General features: G+C 45.5%; 2 protein-coding genes across 5 annotated transcripts in view; both read right to left on the reverse strand.

The window, feature by feature from the left end:
• LOC119164934 (complement C3) overlaps positions 1–541 on the reverse strand; it is an 84,532-nt gene extending 83,991 nt beyond the window's left edge. Inside the window, exon 1 of one of the 3 annotated variants that reach the window (XM_075873349.1) lies at positions 334–512. In XM_075873349.1, coding sequence (XP_075729464.1) covers positions 334–401 — 68 coding nt within the window. In that variant the 5' untranslated portion in view covers positions 402–512. Of the gene's footprint in view, positions 1–58; positions 77–333 lie in introns of those variants that run through there. The other 2 variants (XM_075873350.1, XM_075873351.1) reach the window with 2 other exon arrangements.
• Positions 542–2,693: 2,152 nt separating this feature from the next.
• The window catches only part of LOC119164935 (complement C3-like), a 71,573-nt gene continuing 53,105 nt past the window's right edge, over positions 2,694–21,161 (reverse strand). For both annotated transcript variants that reach the window (XM_075873353.1, XM_075873352.1), the window contains 14 exons: positions 20,339–20,505; positions 18,270–18,419; positions 17,073–17,183; positions 16,252–16,354; positions 16,036–16,080; positions 13,835–13,892; positions 11,817–11,904; positions 11,220–11,291; positions 10,315–10,447; positions 10,138–10,227; positions 7,042–7,152; positions 5,013–5,096; positions 3,838–3,976; positions 2,694–2,832 (listed from right to left, as the gene is read on the reverse strand). In XM_075873353.1, the coding sequence (XP_075729468.1) occupies positions 2,709–2,832; positions 3,838–3,976; positions 5,013–5,096; positions 7,042–7,152; positions 10,138–10,227; positions 10,315–10,447; positions 11,220–11,291; positions 11,817–11,904; positions 13,835–13,892; positions 16,036–16,080; positions 16,252–16,354; positions 17,073–17,183; positions 18,270–18,419; positions 20,339–20,505 (1,475 nt within the window). In that variant the 3' untranslated portion in view covers positions 2,694–2,708. The remainder of the gene's footprint in view (positions 2,833–3,837; positions 3,977–5,012; positions 5,097–7,041; positions 7,153–10,137; positions 10,228–10,314; positions 10,448–11,219; positions 11,292–11,816; positions 11,905–13,834; positions 13,893–16,035; positions 16,081–16,251; positions 16,355–17,072; positions 17,184–18,269; positions 18,420–20,338; positions 20,506–21,161) is intronic.

The raw sequence follows: 21,161 nt of genomic DNA on the forward strand, positions 1-21,161 counted from the left end.
TAAATAAAACCCAGACCTTTACTCAGGCAGATGTAAGTTCTGGAATCAGCAGGCGTACCTCAAACGCAATATGTGCTTGTCCTAACCTTGCGAAGGGGCAAAACACCGCATATCTGAACGCGCAGCAGTGGGAGACCGTGCTGCTTTGCTCGAACATCTAAAGCTAGCTACAAGTGATCAGACAAGCCGAAGATGCCGCTGTGGCCAAAGCACTCCTAGCTGCCATCTAAGCAAGGGAATATAACTCCTCTTTCACTTGCCGTTTCGATAAACGTTGCTCTTTTCTCTCTCTCTCTTAAATAGAGTGCATAGGACGAATCGGGAAAAACTCACGCCGGCGTCGCAAGGACGAAGCACAACCAAAGGGTCCACAGTCTTCTATGCTTCCCAGACAGCGCCATCTTCGCAACTGCTCGTCGTTACGGAGTGCGCTCCAGCGACGGCCCCGGGTGGCATGCGAACAACACAGGCATGACGGAAGTCTTGTTATCGGTGTCGAGGTCAAAGTGGGGATCGCCCAAAACACCGGGTTAGCGAAGTCTCGGTCGCATTATCTGTTTTCGGTTTCGTATTTCGGGGTTGAAAAAGAAGCGCGCGTTATCAGCAACCACCGTCAGCCTGTCGCGTAAGATTCCACGAAAGAGAAGGAGGGAAATGGAGTTGAGTTTACAGGAAAGCGCATTATTTATCGCAAGATACGTGGACAGCGCTGAATCGCATACTAATATGAAATAGAAATGAAGATGACATTCTGGGCACGCATTTGCCGCTGAGTGTGCGTGTGCCACGGCGCATAGCTTCCGCGTTGAGTCGGCTCAGTTCCCTTGCACCGATCCTGCTGGCGTGAGGATTAGCGCGGCGACTGTAGGAACCTTCGTCCGACTCGGTGGCGCAGTGGCTAAGATGCTCGGCCACTGACCCGAGCGTCGCAGTGACCCGAGTGTGTCCGGTTGAGAAAAAGTTTCGTCAGTCTGAGTCCGACTTGGTCAGGTTGAGGAAAACTTTGGCGAGTTTTAGTACGAAAGAGTCCCGATAGAAAAAACAAAAAGATATGTTTTCAGTGAGTTTGAATGAGCTCAAATTTATTTGCCGAACAATGATCGCCGGTGGAGTCATCTGTTCACAACACGAAGGAAGCATTGCTCCGTCACCCACAAGTACAGGCTTTCTATCTCTTTCTTTTCGTTCAAGTTCAGTTCTCTTTATAAAATTCAAACCTGAAAGAAGTTAAATATATAGCGATTGTGTTGGTTTTTTTCAGCTTTCTCTCGTCAGCGTGATCTAGATCATGTCGCGCAGGCGTCATCAGGTCGCGTTCCATTACTGGGATGACTCGGGATCGATGCTGTCTTCTGAGTTGTCAGCGTAGACTATGCTGTTGAGAGCTGGAACCCATCCACAGACAACAAAATACGTGTATAACGTGACGTGCCCTCCTCTTTTATAATAAAGACCTGCCGAATAGCACGACTTCTTTGCCGTGTAAGCATCAGCTAAGGCAGGTCGCGAGTGCCTGCAGGGAAAGACACGAGCTAAAACACTTCTTCTTCTCGCTTAGATTCTTAAAACATGGTGATGTTTATATTCTTTCTGTCTTTCGCTCTGTTTGTTTACCGAGCTCCTATTTTTTTTCCTGCTGCCTTCTTTTCTCAGACGTTGGCCTATGCGCAGCACCTGTGCCATTGTTAAGCCTATGTCACAGCCACGGCCCTGGAAGAGTATCAGAAGCAGAGCTGTTATAAGTCGATGTAAATCCCTGCTAATCCTTCGTCCACACTTACGAGCCCAGTCGCAAGAGTGAAAATTGGCGAAAGGTAAATGATGATGATCAAAGCTTTATTTCTCAAAAAAAAAAAGGGGGGGGGGGACTGACCCGGAAATCAATTGCGCTGCTTAGAGGTGGTCAGCGAAAATCCTTTGGGACACCACGGCCTCCAATGCGCGTGAGATTACCCGGCATTAGCGAGGTATACCCAAACCTCGTGACACCATACTGCAGGTACTGCTTACAGTCAACCACCCTCATACACATGGCGAGAAGTGTAGCGTCGGTAAAGCTAAGTGGCTGGGTAAAGGTAAGTGCTGCGAGTTTAGCTTTGGCGGCAAATTGCTCTCTGGCATCCATTCTGGAATGTTTGGTAACGGCTAAGTTAAAAATGATGCCGTCAACTCGTCGAAGCTGCGTATAGTTTTAGCTAACTCCACCATTTTTTTTAATTTTCTTACATATTCCCACGAACGTTACAATTTCGCAAAAAAGAAAAAACTAGAGCATAGAGAAGGAATAAACGGTAATAAGCACGACACTACGCTTACAGCCAGCACTTCGTATTCCGCCGAAAACGTAGTTCATTTTAGTCAGAACCTCTTCGACTTTTTATGTAGGCCCGTTACTTATGAAGCCGCATAGACGAAGCCATCGCGTGTTCCATAGCCGAAAGAAAAACCGATTCGAAGTATACCTGAAGCATGGTAGGTTGGTAGGTGATAAACTTTATTAGGATCCAAGGAGGAATTACTGGCCCGGGCTAGGCCTCCAGGAGCTGTCGTCCGCTGAGCATCGTGCGATGTCTTCGGCGATAGCCCTGGCTTGCTGGACAGCCCAGATGCTGGACTGCACGTGGGCTGAGAAGGGCGGCTCGTGCGTGTGTACGTTTATTTTAACAGTCGTAAGCGAAAGAACAGTGCAAATATTTATTATGAAATATTTATTCATTGCAGCCCCCATTTCGGGGAAAGTATTCAGAGAGCCAATTAATGGTTCTCTTATTCCATTTCGGTGCCCTTGCCACGTCGTAGACACGAACTTTATGATTCAACGGATACCTGATACTGAAAAGCAAGAAAAGAAAACTGACAGAAATTAGTCAGTGACAACGACGTAATAATTCACGTGAGTCATGTCGTCACAGTGCAGGAAAAGGGAAAACGCACAGCGTGGCACACGAATGAATTACTGAAATGAGATTAAATGTATGCAGCACTGCAACTGTAACCAGCGTTAACCAACGTTTGTTACCTTATTTCAACATTACGCAACATTGACCAGCGCTGACACAATGACAGTAAATAAACTGTTGGCTTCACAAACCCTCACTCAGAGGAAGTTTGTTTAGCCATACATAAAACGCTCTTAGCTCCCGTTGTATTGATTGACATGTGGGGTTCAACGTCCCAAAACCACCATATGATTATGAGAGACGCCGTGTACTGGAGGGCTCCGAAAATTTCGACCACCTGCGGCTCTTTAACGAGCACCCAAATCTGAGCACACGGGCCTACAGCATTCTCGCTTCCATCGAAAATGCAGCCACCACAGCCGGGATTCGATCCCAGCTTCCGTTGTCAATTGGTGGCCTTAAAGTGACCTTGCGCAAGAAGCCAGCTCCGTTATCCGGGCACTCAAACAAGACAACTGGGCAACTGACCAAAGGTTAAGAAGGGGATTCGTTGGCACTCAAGCTTTCTTGTAGGACCGCATGTTATGTCAGGTTGTCGGAACATGTTTTCATTCTCGGTTTCAGTGTCGTTCCACTGAAAAATGTTCGGTTGCGTTTTTGTTACAAAACTGAGAACCTAATTCCGTAATGGTTTATAACGGTGTTTATTGGTGTACAGAAAATATGAAACGAACATTACGATAAAAACGATTGTAGATAAATCATTATACATAAAAAAGAGGCAGACGCCACAGGTCATGCACATGTTCATTCAAGTTCACGACCACAAACCAAGCATTCACTTACGTCTCTACAATAAACTAGACGACAGTATTCGGGTTTGACGACCACATATAACCAGCTGCATGGACGAAGCGCAAACTTACGGAACTCTCACCTCGTGTCTACGTCAATGACTTGGTCGCTGTCCTTGCCGAATATGATGTACTCGCGTCCGACGTCCAGGTTTGACGTGTTGCACAGCTGGCGGCCGACGAGTAGTCTCGTCTGGCCCTTTATAGTCTCGTTTTCTTCCCCTAAAGATCGAAGTTCAAAGACTAGTCAACGAAGCACGCGTTAAGGTTATTTGAGAGTGACGACAAATATCGAAAGAGCACATACAAAAAATGTATTCAGTTGCACTGAACGTGAGAGCTGATGGATGCGTTGGTCGAGGATACGCCTGTCCTTCAGCGACGTTTTCGTTATCTCACAAGCACGCGCTGTTTTTACAGCCGTGTGGCCTGTTGGGCCTCCATGGCGCGAAAGTGAGCCTTTATTTGTGATACAGCGCGACGCCACCTAGACAAGATTCAAGGCTTGCACGCTCCCTCCGAGACGTCACAGACCTTGTCCGACGGACAGGGATGCCTTCGCCCGTGGCTGCTTTGGACGACGGCCCCGTTCGCGGCGTTCGTCCTTCAGCTTAGTTTTCTCGCGTTTTGTACAGCGTCGACTGACAAAATGCGTCCAACGATGCCACTGCATGAACGCGCAAACTGTGTCGCGGACTGATAGCGTCCGTCTCAGTCGGACAAGGTATGAGACGTTACGGAGGGAGCGCGCAGGCCTTGCGACTATAGACTACGTGGCGTTCGGGTGTTGTGTAGTGGCACCCTTTCCCATTAACGTGGGCAAAGGGGAGGGAGAGGGGGGGCGTAGTGTGAGGTTCAGCCCCATACATTGACATAATAGAGAGGCGGGGCGCTGCGAGGAACCTTCGCCTCCCCCCCCCCCCCCCCATTCTGAAGGGAAACCCCACGCACCGTGCCCTCTCCCCTTTCCTCACCTTTAATATCAACCCATACCTTCACTACTTAGAGTGAAGGTAAGGATTGATACGTTTCTCCCTCCTTCTCTTCCTCTTTCTCATCATCCCCACTTGCATTTTCTACCCCTTTGCTTTAATATACTATGCACAGCTATGATACGCTTTGTGATCGACCTCCATCACTCCTCCTCACATCACTCCGTAGGCTCATTTCCCTTTCCCGCAACCTGGCTACACCTGTCTATGTATACACGGTTTCGCGTGCTGGGCGAAGATGCCATAAGCGAACTCTGTGCGCTTACCTTCTTTGATAACTTTGTCGATGTAGAACGCGACGTGCCTGTAACCTGCGATCACGTAGTTCGCAGACACGTTGCCTTTCCACACTGCGGGAAGCGAAAGCGAAGCAAACTCGGAACAATTAATGAGGTTAGGTAGCGATCATTCCCACGCACACCAACAAACCACTGCAACAGTCCGCTATTTGCAGAAAAAAAAAGCGAACTGAAGCTATATTGAGCAAGTAGTGGAATTTTTGTACTCCGCTAGGTGGTTCTGTTCTTGAAACATAATAGACAAAATATACATAATCTATCATGAATTGAGATAATGCAGATTCTAAATGAACTATAGACGCCAAATAGAAACACGAGCAACTGCGAGCATTAGGAATGACACACCGTCCAGTTGTTCCCACTGAAAAGCGCACAGCACTCTGGTTTGGCAGAACTGCGCATGTCCATGGTGGTGACTATAGATGCCACACACTTTACCCCTGCTAATGCTTGCCGCTGTTCGCATTTCATTTGACGCTGGTAGTACAAATTTGGGGTTATACTGCACCAGCGATATAAATATGAAATCCTTTAGAACATTGCTTCATCACGCCTGAAATGTGTAATATGACTTGTCATATTGTGCTTTTATTTATTAAAATATTTATTACCCGATTGTGTCTGGCATGATCAACTTTAATACGTGGCGCACTAAACTGTTCGTGCTTTGCACGACACTAAGCTGAACTGATAGGTAAAGACACATCATAGAAGAAGTAAGCCATGCAAATATGGGCGGACCATGGCCTCCGAGATTGGCTCCGGCAACATGCGTTACCGGGCCTAACCATGGTTGTCACGTACGAACAAAAAAGAGCAGACAGACATCAATCCATGAAGCACAAAGAGATAAGAACAAGACAGCACATAAGTTCTTAAAGACTGAAAAGTTCCAAGCATGGAGCTTTTCACAGAAATTCGTGGAATGGTTTTACCTTTCCTCAACATTTCGCATAAGTTATTTTTCTATCTTTAGTTCCGTTTGTTATAGCTCTGTTCCCAGATGTGTAATTTGATGGAAGGTTTGACTCAGTCTCGCGGCTTTGATGACTCGCTTGGTCCCTATATATCACATTTAAAATGTACCACGTGTATTTCGAATAAAGGAATCTTGAAACGTGGAAATCTGGACTACTGTGTCGACAGAGACTACGAAATATAGAAAATCCAAGTCAGAATCAAGGTCACTTTGGATCGAAAAGTACCTCTCGCTATGCTTGCCTTGGCGGCGTAATTGCTTGTGTAAAGCACACAAAACAAACAAACAAAAAAAGTCTACCCAATCAATCTTCTTTCACAAATACAGACCATAAATATTACGGCTACTAGTGCAGTGAGAACAAGTAACGAGAAAAGGAGTGAATGGGAGCTCTGAAAGGCCTTAATATTTACGGTATGCTGATAAAAGTGGACCGACTAGCCCCGCGGTGCGTTCTTTTTAGATTACAAATCTTGCTTTCGTGCTCCCAGAATTGCATAGTTTCGAGCCGCATTTGTTCTTAAATTCACACACGTTGAGCGTGTCATCTAATTAATTATGCACGCATACGCAATGCGGTACACTTCGGCAGTGCGGTGGTTAATGTTCTTGCTCGAGACTGTCAAATTGCTTGAGACTCGTGTACTGCACGGTGTCAGGGCACATTGAAGAACAGCCCGTGGTCGCAATTTCCGGAGCATTCCTCAACATGGTCATATAATGGCCTTGCCACATAAAACTCTACAAATAATAATAATAATAATAATAATAATAATAATAATAATAATAATAATAATAATAATAATAATAATAATAATAATAATAATAATAATAATAATAATAATAATAATAATAATAATAATAATAATAATAATAATAATAATAATAATAATAATAATTATTATTATTATTATTATAGTAGTAGTAGCAGCAGTACTAACTATACGTTACTACTACTATGACGCCGTCACTAAGTGAGTTATACGCTCATGCAGATAAAAAAAAAATAATACTGACCATAATCATGATCATCACATGCGATCTTTTCGAGTGCTTTCTTGTTCGATTCCACGTGTGGTCTTCCAGGCTTGATGACGTCACTGAAGGTTTCGTTGACGGGACACTCCGCTGTGGGGGGCAACCAAAATAATGAGATAATTAGGCCTTATCGATATGGAAGATATCTGGAACTGTACAGAGGAGCACAGGCATTGGTGTTAACCCCGCCGCATACAAACACACGCTTCCGCGCCCACGAAAATCACAGCGCGTCTGCATTACGGTTCCTGGCCACGCCGAGCATATTTACGGGCATAACGTAACTGTAGAATTCCCACTCGAGGCAAAGGAACGCCAAAGAGAAAGACTATACCGCTTGTACGAGTAAATTACTTTTTGAAACGCCCCTCTAACCATGGGAAGAGATATGGTGTGCCACGAAAAGTGGGCGAGAAATCGGGGATCCTTAAGCTTCTTCGCCTTTGGTAGTTGAACCCGAGAGCGAGATCCCCATGATATCCCGGAGACGGCCTCTACCATGAGTCATGGCAAAGGCATCATCATCATTGCATCATCATCATCATCATCATCATCATCATCATCATCATCGTCGTCGTCGTCGTCGTCGTCGTCATCGTCATCGTCGCCACCGTCGTTTTTGTCGTCGCATGCTGCAATAGCTTTCTATCTCTTCTCGTCCCGACGAGCGCGCTGGAAGCTTGGCAGGGTAGTCAAAGTCACGCGCACGTCATGACCTTGAGCGCTTTTCTTGATTTTCTTTTCCTTCGAACACGCGGCTTACGTTTGGTGGCATAGCAAACACGCACGCGAACACGGGGAGGCCACGGAAACTAGAAGAAAAAAACAAAGCTTTATTTTGAGGGAAGAGGTAGAAAAGGGCTATATACTCGGGGTCACGTTGGTTAGGGCTATGAGACCATGCAGGACCGCACTTGCTTGCGCCGCTGGCCTAACTTGACTAAGAAGTGCAAACTGCACCTTTGGGTCTGAGCTGGCAAGTTGTCCCTCCCATTGCTCCTTTCTACAATGGTGTTGCCTAACAAATATTTCAGATTATCTTGCCTTCGGTCACACTCCCAGGAAATGTGATATAATCTTAAGCTCAAATGCATAATGCATGATGCTTGAATCCTTCTACGGCCGTGAATTAGGACATATAGCGTGGTCATTCGTGTATATGGCATCATTTGTAGAAAGAAAAGGGAATTCTTTCTAGCTGACTTTGAGAATTTATTGTAAATTACAGGCATCGTACTGCGCTCTTTGGCTCACGTCTTTCCAGGAGCATCGACTACCGATTGGCAGTGTTTCCCGCGACCATGCTGTAAAATTGTCACATGGCCACTTTAATATGCGAAAATACAAAGGTCAAAGCCTCATTTCTTAAACAGATGTGACGTTAAGCCCTAAATGGGTTTTCTGCGCTTGTTTTGGTGGCGTCATGTTTTGGCTACGAGTTTAACCAGAATGAGCGTCTGTACTTGCAATTCGGTCATTCCAGCGACGCAGGCGGCGCCATGTAGCCGTGCTCTGAACCTGTCACACGGTGATAAACTGCGACGCAGTTCGGTCTCTCAGTAGTCATGAACCAATAAACGCGTCTTCACGCTCTGCGACGCTGACATGCACGCACGCGACTACAGTGGCTAGAATACTATTCTAGCCACTGTAACGCGGCCTCACTATCTCGTCCGCCATTTCGACCTACCACTGCGCCGCCTATAGTCGCTGCAATGATCGCATAGGGAGTTTTAGCGGCGGGGCTTCAAAGCGGCTTGCGGGCGCAAGCCTTTCAGCGGCATCGCATTCTCCCTGGATGTACTTGAGAGTACAAAGGAACGCCAGAACGCGAAAACAACAGAATGAACGCAAGAATGCAAGAGCAGCACTAAAACACTCCAATGACTAAATAGGCCCAACTTATCCGCGGATGTAAAGCATCGGTTGCAACTTAGAACTGAGCATTCGGTGTTTTAGAAGTTTGCCTTCTTTCTGTTGTAACAATTGCTGTACAAACGTGACCCACGCGTCGCGATTGGATAATTACTCGCGAGATGTCGTGGAGGCCTCCGTTGTATGTACGAGCATCGAGTAAACGGTAGCACGTAGACAAGAACAATGTGCATTGTAGGCATGTTAACGTAGGCCGAGATTGAATGAAAGCAACGCCGGTGTTAAAACAGCGTACAAACAACATTATAATCAAAATTAAAACTGTTTAGCCATCCTCAGCCAACTTTACTAGGACGTAAATCCAATTAGTCATGGTTAAACCAACATCAGGCCCCATTATAGCCAGCCCCACCACTGTGGTCTAGTGGCTAAGGTAGTCGGCTGCTGATCCGCAGGTCGCGGGATCGAATCCCGGCTGTGGCGGCTGTATTTCCGATGGAGGCGGAGATGCTGTAGGCCCGTGTGCTCAGATTTGGGTGCACGTTAAAGAACCCCAGGGGGTCCAAATTTCCGGAGCCCACCACTACGGCGTCTCTTATAATCATATGGTGGTTTGGGGATGTTAAACCCCACATATCAATGATCAATGAACATTATAGCCAGCAGTACTCGGCGTTAACGAGTGCTGGTGGTATTCAAGTACGATAGTTGAGGTTTCACGCCTTAATTGGACACCATTAGCATGCATGGCATTTGAGATTAGCCCACATTCTGACGTCATGTTTCTTCATTATGGTTCACCGAATATACTGCCTTCGAAACTTCCGATCAAGATGAAATTCTCATGACACGTGGCCCTACCCACTTATGTGATATGACCATACAAGCACGTATACGTGTCATAGAAGCCCGTACAAGACTACTGGACAAACGGCACATCATCATCATCATCATCATCACCATCATCATCATCATCAGCCTGACTACGTCCACTGCAGGATAAAGGCCTCTCCCATGTTCCGCCAGTTAACCCGGTCCTGTGCTTGCTCCTGCCAATTTATACCCGCAAACTTCTTAATCTCATATGCCCACCTAACCTTCTGTCTCCCCCTAACCCACTTGTCTTCTCTGGGAATCCAGTCAGTTACCCTTAACGGCATATAAGAGTACTTTATAGCTCAGTGCTTCTTGTGTGCTTACCTGTAGCACACTTGCAAATATTTCCATCGCAGAAAAGCTTCACCGAAAGGCTCGTTGACTCTGGTCCGTAGGATTTGCTGCAAGGTGAGACTTGACGAAAACATGGATGCGAATTAGCCAGCACGCGATATGCTAATGAAGGTTCACTGCCATGCATGTGTTTGTAAATAAACGCACCAACGTTGGACTGTGATGGAGAAACACTGCCATCGTAGTAATCGTACACCCTCACTGTCGAAGTCTGAAGATTCGTCACATCAAATTCTTTTTCAATCCGAAACTTTAGACAGGTCTCGGTGACAGCTCTCACCTGAAAGAAACACAAAAAAAACACCGCGCTATTGATTGAATGATTACCCTAGTCAATATGAATGACACTGAACTATGCATCATGCTTTTTGACAATATTCATAAATCTGATACCAGTGAGTGCCAGATAAAGTTTCAAAATACGAAAAAAAACTTGTGTTCCTTGAATCTTCCATACGGCAAAAAGTATGCCAACTATCATGACATTTATTTCACATTGATCAATGCATCCTTTCAAAGGTGGTTCTACCGACAACAGGTGAATGTGCTCTGACGAGTACTATTTGACAACGCCCTATTATCTTTTCCAGCCGCATATTATACCCGATCACTTTACGGGTGCTTTCACGTATTTGTTTAAGAAGATTTCGGGACGTCACGATGATTTCAAAATGACATATTTCCTGCTCAATCATGGTATTTAGATTCGATCTTTCGTTTGCTTCGAACCCACCACAGTAATTATGATGATTCGTGCATGTTTGATTTCACATTTCCGTACGTAGCTTAATACGCCACATTTGGCTGTCTATACCTGAATGTAAAAATGTTACTAGTTTAGGTTAGTACTAGATGTAAGGCTAGAAAATCAAATGTAGTAACGTTGCGCATGTCATATGCGCGCTAAATTTATAATAGAAAGTTCTCCACAAAGAGCGACTTCGGCACGTTCTGTTATAATGCGTGCGTCAGCTTCATTCGCACTTGCACGATAAAACGACTATCTGGCTGTAAAACGAGATCCACCCGAAGAAACACTATCACGCACCTACCGTTTGCAGGTAAAAGACGACGCTATTATCCCGTTCTTCGTATTTTCCAACTTCTGCATTATCGCTGACAACCTGGGAGAGGAGACAGGTTGTACTATTTAACAGAACAATGCACTGGAGGCAGGGCCGCAGCCCAAAATTTTGTTCGAGGGGGGGAGACTCCTTGATTTTTTTGGGGGGGAGGCACATAACTTGGTCATTGTTTTTTCTGTATGGCATGACGAAAAAAAATTTGGATTGAGGGAGGACACGGACCCGCGGTGGCACCCCCTGGCTAAGCCACTGGTTGGAAGCATAAACCAGTACTGTGGTGTCCTTTAGAGGGGGGGGGGGGTGTTGTTTGACTGCAGTGCCCCTGACACAAATATTCAGCCAGTGAGTACGTCAAGTAAAAAGGTTATGTTTCGTCGTGAAAAACGCCTGTACTTAATCTCGTCAGAAACGCCGCAAAATGGAAAGTCCCTCAGCCGATGCATGATGCATGGTACATATCGAGACCACCAAATGACAATGCGTTTATTTCCAAATGAGCCACCCGAATTCTAGTTGCTTGGAAAATAGTCACCTTGCACTATATAATGAACTTTTTTTCCTTACTTTCTTCAGATCATCCGTATTTGGTTTGAATCCAGTGAAAATTCCAACATCCACAATAGCCATGTTCGATTCGTTACCAGCCAAGTATCTGCAATGAAGAAGTAAGCGAAGAAAAATTTGCTCACCAAGCGCTTTTAGGTGCAGGGGGTGCGCACTACGATCAATAGAGGGCGCCACAGGAGATGGCCTTCCCCACCCTTTTGCTATGGACTCAATTCTAACATACACAAATATTCTAGAACATCTAAGACTCGAAAGACAGAAACTTCCACCCCTGGGGCCAAAGCTCAGTAAAGAATCTCAGGTAGAGGGGCGTCACCTGCAGACCTTGTCTTACCCCAATCCATACATACTGTCCAAGATAGATCCCGACACATACGCACCACAGTGCAGGTTCTGCGTCACTAAAACAGCCACCCTGTACCACATGGTATGGGAATGCCCACACAATCCACCTCTACAACCCGGAGCACAGCACAACACTGTAGGGTGGGAGGCAGCTCTGTCCAGCTCGAATCCGAAGGCCCAAGAGGCCATCGTGAGACGAGCGAGGACAGCGGCCCATGCCAATGGGATCACGGACTATATAAGGAGCCCATTTACCGACACTCCTTCCTCAGTCGCAAATAAGTGTTTTACTCTCTCTCTCTCTCCAAGCCTTTGCTTTCGCTGGTACCTCCTTGCCCATCCCACCTCCCATAAAAATGAATACTTTGAAAACAACGCAAAAAAAAAAAAACCACTTCCCGGTAGTCTACACCAAGCTTATCGCACTACACCCAGCAATATTTCTCGGCAAAGAACTACTGCGTCGCATGTGTTCTCAGATTCCTAAAAGATGCTTTTGCCATGCAAATTGTTGGTCCATGACGATCATAGAAGTGCTTCTCCTGTGAGAGCGACGTTGCGATATCACTTATGACAAGCACACGCTTCCATGCTCTCGTGCGTGAAAGCTCTGCGAGACCTTTGTGCCCACAGCAACTGGCAACTTTCTTTTCATTCAGCCCATTCTTCATACTGCCTCGTATACTTGAACCGACAACACACTTTTATCGAACAAGCATGATACGCTTCTCACAGCAAGTTGTTTTAGGCCACTATACAGCCATCTTATCTTCACGTTGGTAGTGGGTCATTCGAAGAAACTTCATATGCGACCATTTGCTTGGCACTCTTTGGCCAGATTTTGGCCCTTGCAGCATTAAAAATCCACACAACAACAACGCAAAAGTCCACCTTCCTGCCTCTTCGCATGAACTCGCTTGTCGTGGAACTAGAAGGAAGTAGTATGTCTAGCGCAATGCTTAACTCCGACTTTAGAGCGCCGCTCCTGGAAGCCCGTTCTGGCGTTGGGAGTTCGTACATGTGCCTAAACCATCGTAGTGAATGGATGGATGAAAAACTTTTATTGGGGTCCTGAAGGATTCCACCCACGTTTTATAGGGGTAGGATTGCTGGCCGCTCTCACGTAGGGACGGGGAGGCCCGTCAGTGTACAGCGTTTTTTTTTTTATTCGAAACGAAACCAAAACACAGCAATTTAATGAACAAAGCCACAATTGCGTTCGAAGCCCACAAACATTGAGACTACGCATATTGAGGCACTACCCATCACTCCCGTGGTGGCTGGGCGATCGCAGCACCAGAGTCTTCTCTAATTATAGGAAACTATGAATTTCGGCAGGGTGAGGGGGAAAGCAGAGTGCTGTGCAAAATAGGGCTACAAGATGGCGCCGTAGTATTTTCAAATTGAACCGTCGAACCATAAGCGTTCGCGCCGGTTTATCGCACCGAAAAGAACAAAAAAAAAACGCACCAACAGTTTTGCTAAAATTTCGCATTAGAGAGCTTGTAATGTTCTTGCTGAGACTAACTTTAGCGTAATAGTGCCATGTGAATAAAGAGTCTCTTTAATTTTTTTGCATCCTACGTGTGGACAGCTCGGAAGGAAATAGATAAGACAATAAAGGAATAGTGAGAAAGATATAGCGAAAGGGATAAGAATGGAACCATTACCTTGTGCACACTGTTATCTGATACTTGAGCCGGTTGTCAGAATTGCTTCCTGGCCGTCCTGAAAAAATGAAAGAGGTCCTGCGTGTTCTTCATCATGCTAATGAAGCGTAATGGAAATCTACTAAAATGTCAGAAGCTTGACGCTAAATAATTGTAGCCCAACCGGAGTGTTTAATGACATGCACGTTAGAGAACCCCAGCTGGTCAAAATTTCTGGAGCCCTCCACTACGGCATCTCTCATAATCAAATGGTGGTTTTGGGACGTTAAACCCCACATATCAATCAGTGTTTAATGACATCGTTTTTCTGTACACACTAAACTTACTATCCACGAACGTAAAAGTACGACTTACACCGTGTTTCTTCGCAGCTCTTGCGCCCACAGGAATTGAAAAAAATACAAGCTATAGGTAGAGATGAGAACGGCTAGTACATGCGCAATCATTGTTGGGGGTCGAAAAATAACGGCTGAGGTCATTAGGGTGAAAGCCTTACCCCGCCGCGGTGGTCTAGTGGCTAAGGTACTCGGCTGCTGACCCGCAGGTCACAGGATCGAACTTCAGCTGCGGCGGCTGCACTTTCGATGAAGGCGGAAATGTCGTAAACCCGTTTGCTCAGATTTGGGTGCACGTTAAAGAACCCCAGGTGGTCGAAATTTCCGGAGCCCTCCACTAAAGCGTCTCTCATAATCATACGGTGGCTTTGGGACATCAAACCCCACATATCTATCAATCAATGAATCATCAATCAATCAGGGTGAAAGCTTTACGCACCTTATCGATCGCGAAAACTGAACGTCGGAATGAGCGTTGTCAACATGAGTGATGCAAAAAATGATCATCATGCAATGACATCATGGTGTAAAAGAATCATGACGTCACAAATCATGACGTCACAAATCACCAAAATGTGTGGCGTCACACGAAGGCGACATCGCACGACACCGTCGCTTGATCGTAGAAGTACAGCAAAACCAAGTGACGTAAAAAAAGCTGCCGATTCCTGTGATCATGTAGGCATTCCAAGAACCCTTCGGATGCGGAAAGCATTAGGTCCGGATCAACAAAACAGACTGAAAAGTTAGAAAAAAAAAGAAGTTTAAACTAGCTGCGTAAGCCTAAGGAAACAGCGACGATGACCAATCGTAGGGGATTAAAGTGGCCCTCTTCGCTCAGTGGTCGAGCTTCGGACACGTTATTGAAGGTCGCAGGTTCGGATCCCACCGGCGGCAAGTTGTCTTTTCGTCCTCTTTTGTTTCTTCGCATCTACATTACGATTACTTCTTACGCAATCCCCTGTACTTTTTCTGGCAATATTGTCTGTTATTTCACGTCAATATTGTGTCTAACAAAGAAAAGCGAGCCCTCAAATCTACGCCCCGCCGCGGTGGTCTAGTGGCTAAGGTACTCGGCTGCTGACCCGCAGGTCGCGGGTTCAAATCCCGGCTGCGGCGGCAGCATTTCCGATGGAGGCGGAAATGTCGAGGCCCGTGTGCTCAGATTTGGGTGCACGTTAAAGAACCCAAGGTGGTCAAAATTTCCGGAGCCCTCCACTACGGCGTCTCTCATAATCATATGGTGGTTTTGGGACGTTAAACCCCACAAATCAATCAGCCCTCAAATCTACACTCTTCTTAACTGATGCAATATAGAGCAGATTCGAACTACAGACTGTCACAAAACTTACAAGAATGTCCAAACTCCAGCGCCACAAACTCACGCGCAAACATGGCTGTGGCACTCCTCGTAGCAGCGCGGACCTTCTGTCTATGGCCTCCGGGATCGCAGGCGTGCGGCGCTGCGCGGGCGCCATCTCGGAGGTCATGTTCTGTCGCTCCTATTCGGCTCGCGCCGGCGGCTGCACGAACTGTATCCGTCGATGGGCGCGGCATGGCGGCGGCTGCTCCATGACGCAAGCGCTGCTAGGTGAGGTTAAACCCAGGTGCGCGAAACTGTGGCATGGTTGTTGCTAGGCAACGGCGTGGAGGGTATTGTGCGGACGGCCGGACGTTTCCCCGCAAGCTTTAATAGTTTCGCCATTCAAAGATAGCTTTCGCTTTCTAGTCGTATTAGAAAACTGTATTAATGGGCGCATGGTTTTCAATTAACGGACTTAATTAGTTTAGCCTATCACACCTTGGGAAAGTTGTGAAGAAGGTCATAGGAAGTGCACGTGATTGCAAAGCGGTACATTTTCTTACCCGAGGCTGTCGCTCTTCCAACGCGATGTCTGGACGCTGGTAGCGCTGCAAAAATCGTGAAACGTATTAGTGCGGCCATTAAACGTCAAAGTGCATTATCGCATGTGATTTAGGTGAAACACTTTAACGAAAAAAAAAATCCAAATCAATCTTTGTGAAACCGATGGTTCGCTTAACGTGTTAGAGATGTTCGAGATAGACGTTTCGTTATCTTACGACAGTGCAGCAATCCCAGCCTTCTCGTAGCGAGGTCGCATATTCCTCCAGGACCCTGGTCGAATAATTCATGATAGACTACAGCTGTCACGGAAACAGAAAACTGCAAGAAAGAGCAAAGTTCGTCCAAATTGTCGTGGTAGGCGGCAGTAACTCATGCACTCTCATTGAACCATGTTTACTCTTGGGGAGGAGAATATGGGGGAGGACAGGCGATATTTCAAGGGAGGCTCCAGCCCCTCTCCCCCACACCTCCCTCCCCCTAGCGTCACTCCTAAAGTTGTCGCTCATGTCATCTCAAGGAAGCCCCAAGCGACTCCGTTCGTTCGCTGTCAATGTTGCTTGCTCAATCATTCATTTACTCAACTGTCATGACAGAAGTTAAAAACCTGTTTACGGCGATGAATTGGTTTGTGGTCATGATTAAGAGTACACAAACAGCACTTAAATACAGGAAGTGGTCTGGATGGAAAACATCGTCGTGGTCTGTGCCATTTGATCGTCAGTATACTTTTGGCGCTCTTTTTCTACCCGTATTCATAATAGATTGCTGTGTTTAAGAGTAGTATATAAATAGGGAGATTGAAACTGAAACATTTAGGGAGAAACACTGCCGCTGCTGTGGTTTAGATACCAACAGAGGGATATGTAGTGCATAAAATTGTTTAATCTATACATACATGCTTGCGGCTTAGAAACATCGTTGTGGCTTCATTCACTACGAGTTGTTTGTCTTTATTGTTTCAAACTACGAAGAGAATCGTATATACCTTTGCTCTCACGTCATTCCATAAGCAATGAGAAAATAGAAAAAAGCACACCTTGCAGTTTTGTTGAGGTGGAGCCAGGACGTTGTACCGCAGCTTGACATTTAGCGCTGCTGTGCCTGTTCCCGTGGCGTTAACGACTATTTTTCCTCGGGCGTTGACAATCTGAGTAAAAAAATGGAATTGGTTTTTAGTGCATGCACTTTTTTACTCGGTTTGCGCAAGGCAAGCAACATCGCCAACTCGTAGCAGCATTATCGATCAATTCATAGGTGAGGAAACTTTTGATGATTTTGTGATTTCACCTATCGACAGCGAGGTGCACATTTTTACGCTCGTATCACGCTCATACATAATATGGCTCGAATGTGATATGTATATATCCATAACAACCATTAACATGAACTATTACAACTTTTTTATGTGAGCAACAGTTTTATTGTGGTTTTACAACATTTCAGCCAATGCTCGAATTCTGGTTGGTTGGGAGCGAATTAGATGTGTTCTTTCATAAACTAAAGAAAAAACATGGTAGCACAATTTATGGGCCTTGCGAAAGAGACATTTTTAGTTTCTCTGACAAGTGCTTTCCAAACACCGGAGCCAGCAAAGAAGTGTAAAATATGTCAGCTTGATTTTAAAGTTTTCGTCACCAAGCGTATGCAAGTCGCCTCAAGCCTAATAAAAATTATGAAGACTTCGATTGAACGACAGATGCGGCTGCGGGAACGTAGTGGAAAGCTGTCCCCGCGTGGCTTAAGTCTACGTCAGATTGTGTTCACAGGTCACTGTGAAACTGGTTCCTGAATACTGAGAATCAGTTTTTTTTTTTTACGTAGGGGAATGAAAAAGTTTAATACTTTCCGAGGCACTACCTTTCAGATTCCTCGATGTCAGTAGTTTCATTTAAACGTGGAATACAAAAAAATCTACGCATATTCACGACGTGAGTTCTGATGATGGGGCGAAGAGGTGGGCATTAAGATCATGAATCGTGGCCTTATATTTTGTTCATGTAAAGTTTTTCTGTTATATACTTTGATTGATTAGTGATTAAATGTTGGTGTTTCTCTGGTGCAACAGCCTATCATTTTGTTCGTTCCGGTTAACAGCCCTTTGACATGCTATGCACAGATGTTTCGGTGTCTGCAACGTCTGTGGACACCGCGGGCAGCGGTTTATGGACGGAAAGGCATTGCGCCGTCTTTCTTAAGGTGTTTCGTACCTAATATTTATGAAACTTGCACTTACAAGAAACTCCTGCAACAGAGCAGCGTTCTCCTTTTTAACGCGGAGAAGTTGCGGCGTATTATCAGCCAGGACCACGCCAGTAATGTCCGGAGCAGCCGTGGACGCTTGTATCGAGTACTCGGAGAGAGCTTGAAGTGCAACGACGGTGTCCTGGGACAAGAGGGCAAGCACGAGTGAGTTGACGCCTATGGGAGCATGTCCGAAAACAGCGTCGACATAAAAGGAAGACAGCGAAACAAGCACAGCAAGTAGCGAAGTTATACTCCTGCAAAGGAAATGAAAATGGTAGGTGTAACCTTAAGAGACAAGCAGAGCAAAGTGGACTAGGGAACAAGCCGGGGTTAAGGATATCATAGTTGAAATCAAGAAGAGGAAATGGACATGGGTCGGGCATGTAGCACGTAGACAGGATAACCGCTGGTCATTAAGGACAACCAATTGGATTCCTAGAGAAGGCAAGCGGGTTAGGAGGAGACATAGGGTGGGCAGATGAGATTAAGAAGTTTGTGGGTATAAGTTGGCAGCAGCAAGCACAAGACCGAGTTGACTGGCGGAACATGGGAGAGGCCTTTGTCCTGCAGTGGACGTAGTCAAGCTGATGATGAAGAGGATGATGATTATGATGATGATGATACTGCCGTACATCTTGTGAGGACGTGGTTTCACTGCAAAACAAAACTTTGTGCATATTCGCGCTGATACAGACTGTATGGTAAAACAAGTACAGACATTTATGATTGTGTGCACTATAAAAACGCAAAGAAAATAAAGCTTTGGTCGTGAGATGTCGAAACACGCAACCACAATGCAACGTAGACGGTGGCATAATGTTCTACCGAGTTTATGCACTTTTAGTTGTTTTTCCGCGTGTGCCACAAAAGTGCTGAGTGAGGGGAATACTTAAGGGAGCAGGAGTACTCACGGAGCAAGATAATGTGTGATCCGGTGAGCATTAAGCTCTTTTTACTCGAAGGTCATTTTTATCAGTTCTGATCCTACTAACCGACAAATCACAAATTTTATCATTGCTACATACGTCTCATTAGACGCAAGTGGTCGCAAAGCCGCGTACTGGTTAACTTCACGTTAACAGGAAAACGCCAACCATTTCATTCAGAATTTAACCTGCGGGCATCTCTAATGAAATGCCACCTCACACAATATTGACATTGACAAATGAAAGATTCCTTCTTCCGTCTTATATTTCTCCACTCCATTGTTTGGGCTCTCAACTATAAAGTCGGTAAGTTCCATACGACATTTTTTCGAATTCTCTATTCACGTTGGTTCCAAGTCAAATGTAACGGGGCATGAATATACGACGAGCTTGCTGTATAGAATAAAAAAAAAACTAACAAGGAACATGCTCATGTGATGAAGCTGAAGAAGATGCAGAGCAACTCTCCAACATTGTAAACATTCTGCTGCTCTCTGTAAAAAAAAAAAGAAAACTTTTGCAGAAACAACATGGCTTGGACCGATGGCCGCTGCCAATGGTGAAACCTTTGGACCCACAGCCAACAAGCAATTTTCCAAGCATTGCTGATCACGCACAAGTGCTGCATTTAGAGCATTTTGAAACATCACAGACTAAGTCTGATCATTTTTTTAACTATTGTTAATAGTATTCTTGGCCACGTCTCGTATTTTACTCGCTGTGCCAATTTTACTGGTAAAAAAAATATCTGCTTCAGTTGGAATACAGCATTTCAGAAATTTGAAATGGGCTAAGTATAAGCTGTGACGACAACATGGCCGACGTTTTGTGTTATGTCAGGACTTTTTGTTTTTGTGAATACTTGTGTCTTTTTTAACTTTTTATCTTACGGACACGTTCTTGCATGCAAATACATGGACTGTGTCCATGAGCGTTCTTTTATATGCCTTCGTAATAGGTTTCTGTTCGCTACTGTGTGACGGCAGCTCTTATGCAAGAAAAGTAAAATAACCGTATCCAGACATTGGCGCCAACCTATACTTAGGATTATTGTAAAAAAAATTAATCAAGACCCGAGTCCGGGTCGCCAAATATCCTGCCGGATTACTAACTAATGTTATAACCGACCAACCTGAGTAGATACGAAAGATCCCGACGCTGAGCGGTGACGTAGAAGCCAGTTCACGAACTTCTTGCTCGAGTCCATGTCATTGTGCTTGAGATGGGCCAGCAGCGCGTAGCTGGTGCCTTCCACGTCCACGCCAGTAGCCTCGTAACCCGTGCTGAGGGAGTTCATCTCTGAAAATTGAAAGCTATAGCTTAGCGTTGGTGCAGTCATAGTGAAGCCGCCGCGGAACGCGCGTTTTTTTTTTTTTTTTGTGCCTGCACCCGCTTCAACTGCAAAAGAGCGACCCTCTCAGCCGCCCTAGGACAGGTTGGACAACCGCCCCCTGACATAGAGAAAAAAAACCTGTGGCCCTGGCCTAACCCGTCTGCTCGGCGAACTGCTCTGAAAAGCGTTCCTGCGGTTCGTGCAAGCAGCCCGACTTGGAGACAAACTGCGGCTGTTCGCGCGCAACGTTGCTTTCTATACTGCTCCAGTCACTACCTCTTTTTCCCTTGTGTCACCAACTCTTCTTCTCCTTCACTCTTTTACACCCTTTTTCCCCTTCCCATCTTCTGGTTAACCTCCCTGTCTTTATATTTCGCTCTCTCTCTTTCATGCCCGCACGGTCAAACCCATATTGCTGAGTATTGGGTAGCGTGAGTCACATTTTTTTTTGCGTTCTGCTTAATTATGAAAGATCAATCAAACCATTCGTAAACTAACGATGTTGTGCAAGTAATTGCAGTTAGAAAGTTGTAGATAATAATAAAAAAAAGCGTCCGGTTAGGCAGTTTCTAAGCTGATAGCTATCATGTATTATTTTTCTCCCCGCTTGCTACATATTTAC

This window comes from Rhipicephalus microplus, chromosome 9 (assembly GCF_043290135.1).
Source record: "Rhipicephalus microplus isolate Deutch F79 chromosome 9, USDA_Rmic, whole genome shotgun sequence".
NCBI classification, from domain to species: domain Eukaryota; kingdom Metazoa; phylum Arthropoda; class Arachnida; order Ixodida; family Ixodidae; genus Rhipicephalus; species Rhipicephalus microplus.